This window comes from Erythranthe guttata, chromosome 8 (genome assembly GCF_056151865.1).
Source record: "Erythranthe guttata isolate IM_541 chromosome 8, IM_541, whole genome shotgun sequence".
In the NCBI taxonomy this organism is placed as follows: domain Eukaryota; kingdom Viridiplantae; phylum Streptophyta; class Magnoliopsida; order Lamiales; family Phrymaceae; genus Erythranthe; species Erythranthe guttata.
In genome coordinates, this window is record NC_142540.1 from 14,272,172 (window position 1) to 14,285,146 (window position 12,975).

Genomic DNA, 12,975 nt, shown 5'->3' on the forward strand with positions numbered 1-12,975 from the left:
TAGATGATTGATTTGAACTATTTGACTAACATTAACATAACATAAGTGCATGCAGCATTTTTGAGACATTTAACTAACACAAAATACAACAATAAGCATAAAAATTGGCCGGGATGCGTCTCGTCTCAAGTGTTCTTCTTTCTTCATCTTTTCGCAGTCTTCCAGATTAATTTACTTTTCTGCTCGTGTCAATAGTTCGTCAAAACTGGTCGTGTTGCATTTGAAAAATTCTCTTTCCCGAAGTTCGTAGACAGACGCACTTACTAAGATCTCTGATTGGACTATAGGGATATCCAATCATATCTCATGGAAACGCTTCACATATCCTCGCAATCGTTGTTTTAAGTTGAAAAGGGTCATGCTAGTCTTTTGTTGCTTGCGCGAGCTGTAGAAATTTCATAGGAACTGCGAGCTAAACCGGTCAAAATAACAATAGTGGCAGACGAGAGGTTGTTGAACCAGAGTGATAGAATAATTTGAGAGAGAGAGAAAGAAGATGAGAGATAGAAGTCTGAAATATTTCATGTCCTTTATTCATTTCGGAGTGGTGCATTTATACACGAACACAATTAACTAAAATGCAACTACTGCCTAAGATTAAGGAAATAGGCTAAACAAAAGTAACAGAAGGTGACTTGGTCTAATATCACATGAAACATGAAGATATTGTTTATTGACTTCTTCCACTAACCATAATATGCATGAAAATAGGGATTATACCAACAATTCCGTATCAATCCCTCCCCCTCACATTGTCCTTGTCCTCAAGGACAGAGAAATCTGGATATGCCTTGGAGAATCGCCGCGCGTTTTCCCAGGTCGCGTCTTCACTTGGTGCCCCAACCCATTTTACCAAATATTTTGTGCGAGGCTGATATCTTCCCTTCTTAATCACGCGTCGAGCCAAAATTGATTCCGGTTGTGGCAGCAACTTTAAATCATCAGACACAGGTGGAAGTTGAGTAGATATCGGGGTGATGGAACCCAAATGCTTACGCAAGAGACTAACATGAAATACATCATGAATTTGGGACCCTGTGGGAAGAAGTAGTCGATAAGCCACTGGTCCGACTCTCTCCAAAATTTCGTACGGTCCAAAGAAACGAGGCGAAAGCTTTAAGGACTTCCGAAAAGCCACAGATGTTTGTCGGTACGGTTGTAACTTCACGAAAACAAAGTCCCCAACATTAAATTGAACATCTCGGCGTCGTTGGTCGGCTTGGCACTTCATTCGATTTTGTGCTATCTGAAGGTTCTCATGTAACTCCTTCAAGATTGCATCGCGGTCTTTGAGATAGTCATCCACCGCTTGAACACGCGATGTGCCTGGGATATAGGAAAGAATATTCGGAGGAGGAACTCCGTAAACTGCTTCAAATGGACTGATCTTGATGGAGGAATGAATGGATGTGTTGTAACTGAATTCTGCCCAAGGAACCCACTCTACCCATTTCCTAGGTTGTAATCCGGCGAAGCAACGCAAATATTGTTCTAACGTGCGATTGACAACTTCTGTCTGGCCGTCCGTTTGTAGATGATAACTTGAGCTCATATAAGGTCCTCCAAAAAGTGCTGGTGAAGACCTTGTCGCGATCACTTACAATTGAAATAGGAATTCCATGGAGCCTAACCACATTAGAGACAAACGCCTTTGCAACTTTGATTGCTGTGTAGGGATGCTTAAGAGGAATAAAATGAGCATATTTAGAGAGTCGGTTTACTACGACCATTACGACCGAATATCCATTAGAGGTTGGCAACCCCTCAACAAAATCCATCGAAATTTCTGACCATATTTGGGTGGGAATTGACAAAGGTTGCAGCAGGCCTGCTGGTTTCATGCAATCAGTCTTGCATTGTTGGCACACCTCACAAGTTTGTAGAAATTCTTTTACCATTTGCCGCATATTTGGCCAGGCAAAGCTCCTGCTGATTCGATGTAATGTTTTATAAAATCCAAAATGACCACCTGCCGGAGAGGAGTGACTATCCGCTAGTATAGATGGGAGCAAGGTAGATGACGGACTCAGGTAAACCTTCCCATTAAGGAACCAAACACCGTCGCGTTGCACAAATCTATGGAAGTCACGTTTGTTTGCCAAGTCGGTGTAAATGGGATCCTTGAGAACTTCTTCTTGAAGGATCGGCCACCATTCTGCATGTGGAACAGAGATTGAGAGAAAATTAAATTCTCCTATTCGAGATAAAGAGTCGGCACCTTGATTCTCGACTCCCTTCTTATACTTGATGGTATAATCATATCCAAGGATCTTGGGCAGCCATCGTGTTTGTGCGGGAGTGGTAATTCGTTGCTCGAGTAGATACTTAAGGCTCCGATGGTCAGTGCGCACTGTGAAAGGTTTACCGAGCAAATAAGGGCGCCACTTTTTAATTGCTTTCACAATGGCCAACATCTCTTTCTCATAGGTGGATAATGCCAATGTCGAGCCCTTCAAAGCTTCGCTAAAATAAGCCACAGGGTGATCTGTCTGAATCAGAACCGCCCCTATACCAATTCCACTTGCATCACATTCGAGTATGAACTTTTTAGAAAAATCTGGTAAAATTAAAGTTGGTGGGCTGGTTAACGCCTCCTTTAATTTGTTGAACGCGCTATCTGCATCATTGGTCCACTCGAATCGGTCCTTGGTCAGAAGCTTTGTTAAGGGTGCTGCAATACCTCCGAAGTGTCGAATGAACTTTCGGTAGTACCCCGCCAAGCCGAGAAAACCGCGTACCCCCCTTGTGTTAGTTGGTTTTGGCCAAGAGACTACGGCTCGTATTTTTTTCGGGATCGACCGACACTCCTTTTTCGGTAATTATGTGACCCAAATATGTCACCTGTGTAACTCCAAATTGGCATTTTGATTCTTTGACAAATAACTGGTTAGATGATAGTAGATCGAAAACAATTTGTATATGTGATAAATGGTCGTTCTAAGACTTAGAGTATACCAGTATATCGTCGAAGAATACCAAGATAAATTTTCTGAGATAAGAACGAAAGAGGTCATTCATAAGACTTTGAAATGTCGCCGGTGCATTGGTTAGTCCGAATGGCATAACCAAAAATTCATAGTGTCCTTCATGGGTTCGAAATGCAGTCTTCGAAACATCCTCTGCTCGCATTCGAATTTGATGGTACCCGGATCTCAAATCTAATTTCGAGAAGAATTTCGCTCCGTGTAGTTCATCTAACAATTCGTCGATCACGGGAATCGGGTACTTGTCTTTGATGGTAATATTGTTCAAGGCCCTGTAGTCGACGCAAAAGCGCCAAGACCCATCCGACTTTTTGACCAACAATACCGGCGAAGAAAACGGACTAGTGCTTGGTCTAATTAGTCCAGAACTGAGAAGTTCAGCCACCATTCGCTCAATTTCAGCCTTTTGGTAGTAGGGATATCGGTAGGGTCGCACACTAACTGGTTCGGCATTCGGTTGTAGGGGAATTTGGTGATCATGAGAGCGTTTTGGAGGTAGACCATTTGGATTCTCTAAAATTTGAGCATACTGATCCAACAACTTTTGTATTTGTGGTGGTCGTCGATCAGATGGGAGCTCGCTCTGGGCAGAAATAATTTGGAAATAATATCCCGTGCCTTGTAACCTTGTGAAATCATTGTCATCCAAAACCTCAATATTAGAAAATTCACCAGCGCGTCTTACCCCGTGAAGAGTGCGATGGACACCACCTAGCTTGAACGCCATTGTGAGATTTTTGTAGTCCGTTTCAATAGGACCTAAGGTCTGCAACCATTGAACCCCCAAAACAACTTGGCATGCTGCGACGGGAAGGATATAATAATCTGCCGTGATTGAAATTCCTTGGATAGTGAGTGTGAGTCCCTGACACTGCCCTAAGCACTCGATCTTTTCTCGATTCGCCACGATCACTTGAAATTTCTTTTCTTTTATGATTGGCAACCCGAATCTGGAAATTACCGTTTGATCGATGAAATTATGAGTGCTGCCACCATCGATCAAGATAGTTAAATCCTTGTTCTTTAATCGGCCTAGAACACGGATGGTTTGTGGGTGTTCACCCCCAGCAATGGCATGAAAAGATATCTCTGGTAATTGGTTACTTACTTCCCCAGCTTGTTGGTTATCGTCTACAGCTTCATCCTCTTCCGTTAATGTATCCGCGATCATGAAGAGTTGGGGTCGCGAGCACCGGTGTCCCTGGAAATATTTTTCGTCGCAATAATAGCATAATCCCTTCTCCCTCCTTTCACGAGCCTCTTGATTTGTGATTCGACGAACTGGTACCGAAGAAGAATTTGAGTTATTACTTGAGCGTTGATTTGGATTGGGTCCAAGAATTCCGGCGGAAGTGTTGGATGTCCTTGGCAGCGTGGCGGATATTGGGAGGCGGCTAGGATTCATTATTTTTCTCTGGAGGAGATTGCGTTCCTCGATCAGTCTTGCCACTCCAATGGCGTTGGCGAGTGTTCGTGGTTGCTTAATTTTTACATCTAGGCGAACGTCATCGCGTAGCCCGGCAACAAAGCAACCAATTAAAAACTGCTCTGGTAACCCGTCGACCTGATGGGAGAGTCTCTCAAACGCCTCTTGATATGCAGCAACTGTAGTGGTTTGTTTCAAACGTGACAATGCTTCAGAAGGGTCGTCGTATTCCGTCGGTCCGAACCTAAGGAGAAGGGCTTTTGTGAAGTCATTCCAAGAAAGAGGTCCCCGGAATTTCATTAGCCAGCGGTGCCACTGGAGAGCAATGCCTTCGAGGTGGAAAGAGGCCAACTGAACTTGGGTTTCAGCTGCAATATTCTGAAAGTCAAAGTATTGCTCAGCCCTAAAGATCCACGAGACCGGGTCTTCCCCATTGAATCGGGGAAAATTCAGCTTGAGGTGTTGCTGGGGATGTGGATCTGTATTAATGATTGCGGTAGCAGCGTGCGAGTGGTGGGATCCCTCTGATGCGAAAGGGTTGATTTCCGTCTGGGTTTGGTTGGCGTTTCGAGTCATTCTCAATGCTTGGAGCTCCGTCAAAACCACCTGCAATGTGGCATTCACCTCATTGCGAAACTCAGCAGTGCTTGACTCATGTCGGGCCAATGCTTCATTCACGTCATTGCGGAACTCAGCATTGCTTTTCCCTTGTGTGTCCATAGTTAACGTGGCTCTGGTGCCAAATGATAGAATAATTTGAGAGAGAGAGAAAGAAGATGAGAGATAGAAGTCTGAAATATTTCATGTCCTTTATTCATTTCGGAGTGGTGCATTTATACACGAACACAATTAACTAAAATGCAACTACTGCCTAAGATTAAGGAAATAGGCTAAACAAAAGTAACAGAAGGTGACTTGGTCTAATATCACATGAAACATGAAGATATTGTTTATTGACTTCTTCCACTAACCATAATATGCATGAAAATAGGGATTATACCAACAATTCCGTATCACAGAGTTGTTCAGCCTTGACCAAAGATGTCGCAAATACTCGGCACTTTATCCCATCACAGTCAGTCGAATTGTAGCTATGTTCTTCATCATGGCCAAAACGGACAAGTTGAGGAGGTACTTTTTCCATCAGTTGACTTGGGCTGCATTAGGACTTCTTTTGGGCGACTGATTCGCTCCTTCAATTGCTGGAGCTCGCGTTGGATATGCTCGATCCACTCAACCTCATTCTTTTGATCACGGGTACTTTCGATACCCATTCAATTTTGTGCAACCTATCCACGGAGTAGCAACAATATCACGGGTATAACGATTTATTAATGCAAAATGAATACACACAAAATTATATTTAATCAGAAATATAACGAGAACGAACTAAAACATATGAAAAATAAAAAGGAAAAGGATGGTAAACCATTCCCTCAATTGTTTTTCGAGAGGTGAGTTTCTATTGAATCTTAGGAACTCAACCCCTAAACTCGACCTCAATTTTTCACGGACGGCTGCTCACTTGATGGTATAGTATTTGCATTCTCAAAACCCTTCTTCAAACCCTACTCCCTCGGACGTTGGAGAGTTCACCTACGACCTGATTTTGGGCTGGCGGTGATGAATAAAGCGGTAGAATAACGATAAAAGAGAGAGAATTCGAGAGGAAGTATCAAAGTGTAATGTATGAACGTAACCCTATGTAGCAACGAATTCTTATCTGCGAATTTAACAAACAAGAAGGTCTTGCACAAAAATAATTTATTGAACTAAAATAAAATATTGCGGGTTACAAACTCTAATTTAATCCTCTGATTCTTCTTTCAAGAACAATATATGTTGACTTTGAATTTCGGAGTCGGGTCGTTGACTTGATCTTCTCCGGATTTGATTTTGAACTTGAATAACGTTTTCCGAGGGTCTTGCAACTTGAATCTCAGATCGAACGCTGAACTTTGACGAGCTTTGACTTGAAGATCTTGGAGTTCTTGATGGATTTGGCCATTCAATCTTCATTCGATCTTAATTTTTTGAAGAACGACTTGAATTTGATGAAGAACGACTTGAATTTGATGTAGATGACTTGAATATTGTAGAGAGAATTTTCTCCTACGGTTTTTTCTTATTCTTGAGTTGTGTCTTGAATTGTGTAGAGAGTGTCCCTATTTATAGTGGTAGAATAAGAGTCCTACATAAAGTCTTCTTGATGACGTGGCGCGATTTGATTGACTCTCTTTAAATTGATATTTATCTCTTATAACTTGGAAGAAAAGAAATAATCCTATTAGCCAATAATTAATTGATAATTATCTCCATGACTTGTCTTGCAAGACAATGTATAATTTAATTTAGACACAATTTAATTGGCTAATTTAATTAACCAATTAATTAATTTTATGCGTCTACAAATGCCCCCTCGAGACTTGTTCACGGACAATGCGTCTTGGAGTGAATGAGTCTCGATAATTGCTTAACTTCAATTGCAGCTTGATCTAGCAAAGCCCATACATCATTGAAATCATGACTGAACTTATAGAAATTATAAGTTGCCTACGTACCCTATAAAGGGATCAAGTCATAACGTAGTTCAAAATATATCCTTTTGAGAGATGCCATGCACAGTTTTGTGGACAATGAGAAATATATGCAGTTTAACCTCGTGTTGAAGGAGCATTTAACTTGAATTTGTGGATATATAGTTTATACTCGTATCAAGGAGCCTTGACTTGATTTGGATATGTAGATAGTTTATGCTCGTATCAAGGAGCCTTGATTTGATTTGGACATGTAGATAGTTTATGCTCGTATCAGGGAGCCTTGATTTGATTTGGACATGTAGATAGTTTATGCTCGTATCAAGGAGCCTTGATTTAATTTGGATATGTAGATAGTTTATGCTCGTATCAAGGGACCTTGACTTGACTTGGATATATAGATAGTTTATGCTCGTATCAAGGAGCCTTGACTTGATTTGAATATGTGGATAGTTTATGCTCGTATCAAGGATCCTTGATTTGGATTTGGACATATAGAAGTTTATGCTCGTATCGAGGAGCATTGACTTGATTTGGATATGCAGATAGTTTATGCTCGTATCAAGGAGCCTTGACTTGATATGGATATATAGATAGTTTATGCCCGTATCAAGGAGCCTTGACTTAACTTGGATATATAAATAGTTTATGCTCATATCAAGGAGCCTTGATTTGACTTGGATATGTAGATAGTTTATGCTCGTATCAAGGAGCCTTGATTTGACTTGGACATGGAGACCTTTTAAACCCGTGTCAAGGAGTACTTGACTTGAATTTGTTGACCTTTTAGACTCGTGTCAATGAGTATTTCACTTGATTTGGACATGTAGACCTTTTAAACTCCTGTGAAGGAGTGCTTCACTTGATTTTGACATGTAGACCTTTTAAACTCGTGTCAAGGAGTCCTTCACTTGATTTGGACTTGTAGAACTTTTAAACTCATGTCAAGGAGTGCTTCACTTGAATTGGACTTGTAGACCTTTTAAACTCGTGTTAAGGAGTGCTTCACTTGATTTGGACATGTAGACCTTTTAAACTCATGTCAAGGAGTACTTGATTTGATTTGACTTGTCATATTGCATAGTGTGTTGTTTCTTCAAAAGACTTGCCCCAATCCTCATGATCTTCTTGTTCTTCTTCAACAGGTTCTTCATTGAGCTGGTACGACTTTTGGAATGAAGGTTCTTCGAATCTATTTGCAGCTATGCTCAACTCCATATCATGTGCTCGAGTGGCCAACTCTTCAAAACTTTTAGGTTGAATTCCTTGAAGGATATATCGAAGTCTCCATTGCATTCCTTGGATGTACAGTTCAATAGTTGATGTCTCAGGCAGTCGATCCTTGCAATTAAGGCTCAAATTTCTCCAACGGTTGATGTAGTCGATGACAGGTTCCTTCTTCCTCTGGCGGGAATTGGTGAGCTCGATCATGCTGACTGTTCTTCGAGTGCTGTAAAAGCGGTTGAGAAATTCTTCCCCTAAGTGCTTCCAACTATCGATGGAGTTTGCCCCCAAATCAATGTACCAATCAAACGCATTTTCTTTGAGCGATCGGACGAATTGCTTGACGAGGTGATCTCCATATGTGCCGGCATCATTGCAAGTCTCCACGAAGTGTGCCACATGTTGCTTGGGTTGCCTTCGCCGTCAAATTGTTGAAACTTTTGGGGTATATAGCCCATTGGCATCTTTATATCATCAATCCTTTGCGTGTATGGCTTGACATAGGTCGATGGAGACTTCGAGCTTCCTTCCAACTTGTCTTTGATAGCTCCACTGATCAGCGTCATCACTTGATCTACATGAATCAGCCCTTCGGGAGAAACTTGAAGTTCTTGAGCTGGAGCCTTCTCGTTTTCAACTGGTTGTTGCTTTGTGGATGTCTCGACTTCGTCTTGAACCTCTATCTGATTCTCCACAGCTTGACTAGCATCGGCTTTGTCCATCTTGTTGATCAACTTGGCAATTTGAAAATCTCGTTGTTGAACATGCTTTGCGAGTACCTCAATGGCCTTTGTCAAACTTGCAATTTGCTCATCCATGGTTGTAGCGTTTGTTGTCATGACGGATGCCACCTCTGAGTAGCTTGATGTTGAACGAGGCGTGGGCTGTGAAATCTCTCGTTTTGAACCTTCCACGTATGCGCTTGTGTTGACAAGAGGTGGTAAGCCTTTCTGAATGGTTTGAGGCGTCGAGTTAGTCTCGGAGGATGATTGCATCTTCTTAGCCATACTCCTTGTACCTAAGCCCACACTTGATGAATCTGAAGTAGCAATCTTCATTGTGAACGTAGAGCAGTCACTGCAACACTTCGAGGATCTTCGAGAGAGAGAAGAGATAAGAGGTAGAGATGTCCCACCGGGCGTGCCAAAATTTGTAGCAACAAATTCTTATCTGCGATTTAGACAAACAAGAAAAACTTGCACAAAGATAATCTATCGAATTAAAATAAAATATTACGGGTTACAAACTCTAATTTAATCCTCTGATTCTTCTCTCAAGAACAATATATGTTGACTTTGAATTTCGGAGTCGGGTCGTTGACATGATCTTCTCCGGATTTGATTTTGAACTTGAATAACGTTTTCCGAGGATCTTGCGACTTGAATCTCGGATCAAACGCTGAACTTTGACGAGCTTTGACTTGAAGATCTTGGAGTTCTTGGTGGATTTAGCCCTTCATTCTTCCTTCGATCTTGATTTGTTGAAGAACGACTTGAATTTGATGAAGAACGACTTGAATTTGATGAAGATGACTTGAATATTGTAGAGATAATTTTCTCCTATGGTTTTTGTTCTTCTTGAGTTGTGTCTTGAAGTGTGTAGAGAGGGTCCCTATTTATAGTGGTAGAATAAGAGTCCTACATAAAGTCTTCTTGATGATGTGGCGCGATTTGATTGGCTCTCTTTAAATTGATATTTATCTCTTATAACTTGGAAGAAAAGAAATAATCCTATTGGCCAATAATTAATTGATAATTATCTCCATGACTTGTCTTGCAAGACAATGTATAATTTAATTTAGACACAATTTAATTGGCTAATTTAATTAACCAATTAATTAATTTTATGTGTCTACACCCTAATTGGGTTTGGTACAGTTGTTTATATGAAAAATCATTTGATACGATTCGGCGTAGCTCTCGCTAGCCAAAACCCAACCCACGCTATTTAACAAATGGCTAGAATTATATGCATGAGAGAAGTTTAATTAAATATTATTATTTATTTACTTATCTTTTGTTTAGTAGTTATTATTAGATAATGGGTAGTTATTGTATTAATAGGGAACTATTGTCGGAGTTGTATTTCTTTTCTATGCAAAAACGGAACTTGAAGTTTCATCTAAAACAATATCATTGCTTCTTTTACCAGGAGACTGTATCAATTGGTATCAGAGCCAAATTGCGATAACATCAATACCGGCAACTAAAAGAGAAAGAATGGAATTGTTGGAGAATTTCATCCAAGAAATAAAGACATAGATGCAACAGTTAATGGAGAAAGGGCGAGAACAGCGCAATCTGCGTAATCGTTGGGGCAGGCGGAACAGCCGTTCGCCGACAAACACATCGACCGAAGGGGAAGATAGCGAGGGGAGTCACGCTTCCAACGGCTCAGTTAGAAGTCGGGTGTCGGGACAGAGGGGTCACAAATTTAGGGACAGGCGGAGGAATCAAATACGAATGGATTTTCCAAGGTTTGCAGGGGAGGAACTGAGGGTTCGCCTCAGTTGGGCAAAACAATTTTTTTGGCCAACGAAATCCACGGTACAAGAAAGGTTACTTTAGCCTCATTTTATCTAGAAGGGGATGCCAATCAATAGTGGCAGTGGTTCGAACGAGCAAATCGAGATCACCAAATTTCGTGGAAACACTTCGAAAAGGGACTTCTTCTCCGTTTTGGACACGGAGACTATGAAGATCCAAATGAGTCAATATGTCGTCTTCGTCAAAAAGGACGATTTTGTGAATTCTTAGGAGAATTCGAACGCCTCATAAATTGTTTGCCGAAGTGGGGAGATGAGGCACTCATGGGGGCCTTTATGGCTGGCCTCCGAGAAGAAATAGCAAGTGATGTTCGGCTATTTAAACCAAAGGATTTGCAAACTGCTATTGAATTGGCCAAGAGAAAGGATGAACAATTACATTCAACACGAAAATGGAATTCGGGTAATCGCCTAGCCGGGAGAGGGGCGCCAACGACAAGTAATTCTAGTCGACCGCCGCTGACAGGGGAGACACGACGAATATCGTGGGATGAGTTGCAACTACGGAGAGAAAAAAAATATGCTACAACTGCGACGAGAAATATGTTCCGAGGCATCGATGTAAACGCGCACAAGCATTATTGATTGAAATGAAGAAAAATGAAAAAGAGGACTTTGAAGACGAACCCCAGATTTTATTAAACGCATTGGGGGAAGAAACCGGGGCCCCTACGATGCGCCTAGCGGGTTTGTTAGGGAAGGCAAGGGTAGAGATGTTGATCGATAGTGGGTCCAGTTTGAATTTCATTAATCTACGACTTGCTGAGGAACTACAAATTCCGGTGACTCGAATTCGACCATTTCTTGTCAAGGTTGTCAATGGGGAAAAGTTAGATAGCTGTGAGAAGTTTGTAAAGGTACCTATGGAGCTGCAAGGATATGCGTTTGAAACGACTATATATTCTCTACCGATTATTGGCTTGGATGTTGTACTCGGCTTGCCTTGGCTAGAGTCCCTCGGGCCTGTTCTCACAGATTATCGTGATAGGTCGATGTGGTTCTACAAAGGGGATCAAGAACACCACATTAAGGAACGTACGAGGAAAGAAATTGAGCAGAGTGACATGAATTCAATTTTGGCAGATTGGGATGAAGGTGGAGAACTATTTGGGCTCACAGCGATTCACCAATATGAACCAAAATCAATTAAACCTGTAGAAAACAAAGTCATACAACAAATTCTGGAGGAATTTGCTGATGTACAGGAGGAACCAAAAACATTACCACCACCGAGAGAGTTCGACCACGAATCAAAAGTGGTGAACGTTCCACCGTATAGATACGCTCACTTTCAAAAGAATGAAATAGAGAAGCGGGTAGCGGAATTACTTGAGTCGGGGCTGATTCGGCATAGTAATAGTCCGTTCTCGTCGCCAGTTTTATTAGTACGAAAGAAGGATGATCTTGGGGTTTTTGTACAGATTACAGAAAATTAAACGAAGTCACTGTCAAAGACAGATTTCCAATTCCAACGGTTGACGATATGTTGGATGAACTTCATGGTGCGGAATTTTTTAGCAAATTAGATCTTCGGGCTGGATATCATCAACTACGTGTTCACCCAGACGATATCCACAAGACCGCATTTCGGGCACACAATGGGCACTATGAATATTTGGTGATGCCATTCGGATTGTGTAATGCACCATCTACATTCCAAGCCGACATGAATGAAATCTTTCGACCATACTTACGGCGATTTATACTCGTTTTTTTTTGACGAGATATTGATCTACAGTAGCAATTGGGACGACCACTTGAAACATTTGCATACGACCTTTGGAATATTGAGGAAGGGACAATTTTACGTCAAACCGAGTAAGTGTTGCTTTGGGCAGCGACAAGTTGAGTATCTGGGCCACTGGGTATCTCGAGATGGAGTTCGTGTGGACCAACAAAAAGTGCAAGCCATGGTGGAGTGGCCGAAACCAGCTACAGTAAGAGAGTTGCGTGGATTTTTGGGGTTAACGGGTTATTACCGTAAATTCGTGCAGAACTATGGAACGATAGCGAGACCGCTGACTAATCTCCTTAAAAAGGGCAGTTCGTGTGGAATGAGGCAGCAGAGAAGGCTTTCGATGTGCTGTATTGGCTTTACCGAATTTCGCCGAAAAATTCGTTATTGAGACAGATGCATCGAGGAATGGTATTGGTGCAATCTTGAGTCAGAAAGGACGTCCAATAGCATTACTTAGCGAGGGAATCAGCGAGAAAAAACGAGCATGGTCGACTTATGGGAAAGAAATGTTAGCAATCCTA

General features: G+C 41.6%; 1 protein-coding gene across 1 annotated transcript; it reads left to right on the plus strand.

The window, feature by feature from the left end:
* Positions 1 to 11,306: 11,306 nt before the first annotated feature.
* Positions 11,307 to 12,152, plus strand: LOC148768575 (uncharacterized). Its single transcript, XM_088821275.1, has one exon. The coding sequence runs from the start codon at positions 11,307 to 11,309 to the stop codon at positions 12,150 to 12,152; it is 846 nt and encodes a 281-aa protein (XP_088677401.1).
* The last annotated feature ends 823 nt before the right edge of the window (positions 12,153 to 12,975 follow it).

What these genes read in the sequence shown, in the direction of transcription:
- LOC148768575 (XM_088821275.1), top strand. Translation starts at nt 11,307, where the DNA reads ATGAAGAAAAATGAAAAAGAGGACTTTGAAGACGAACCCCAGATTTTA.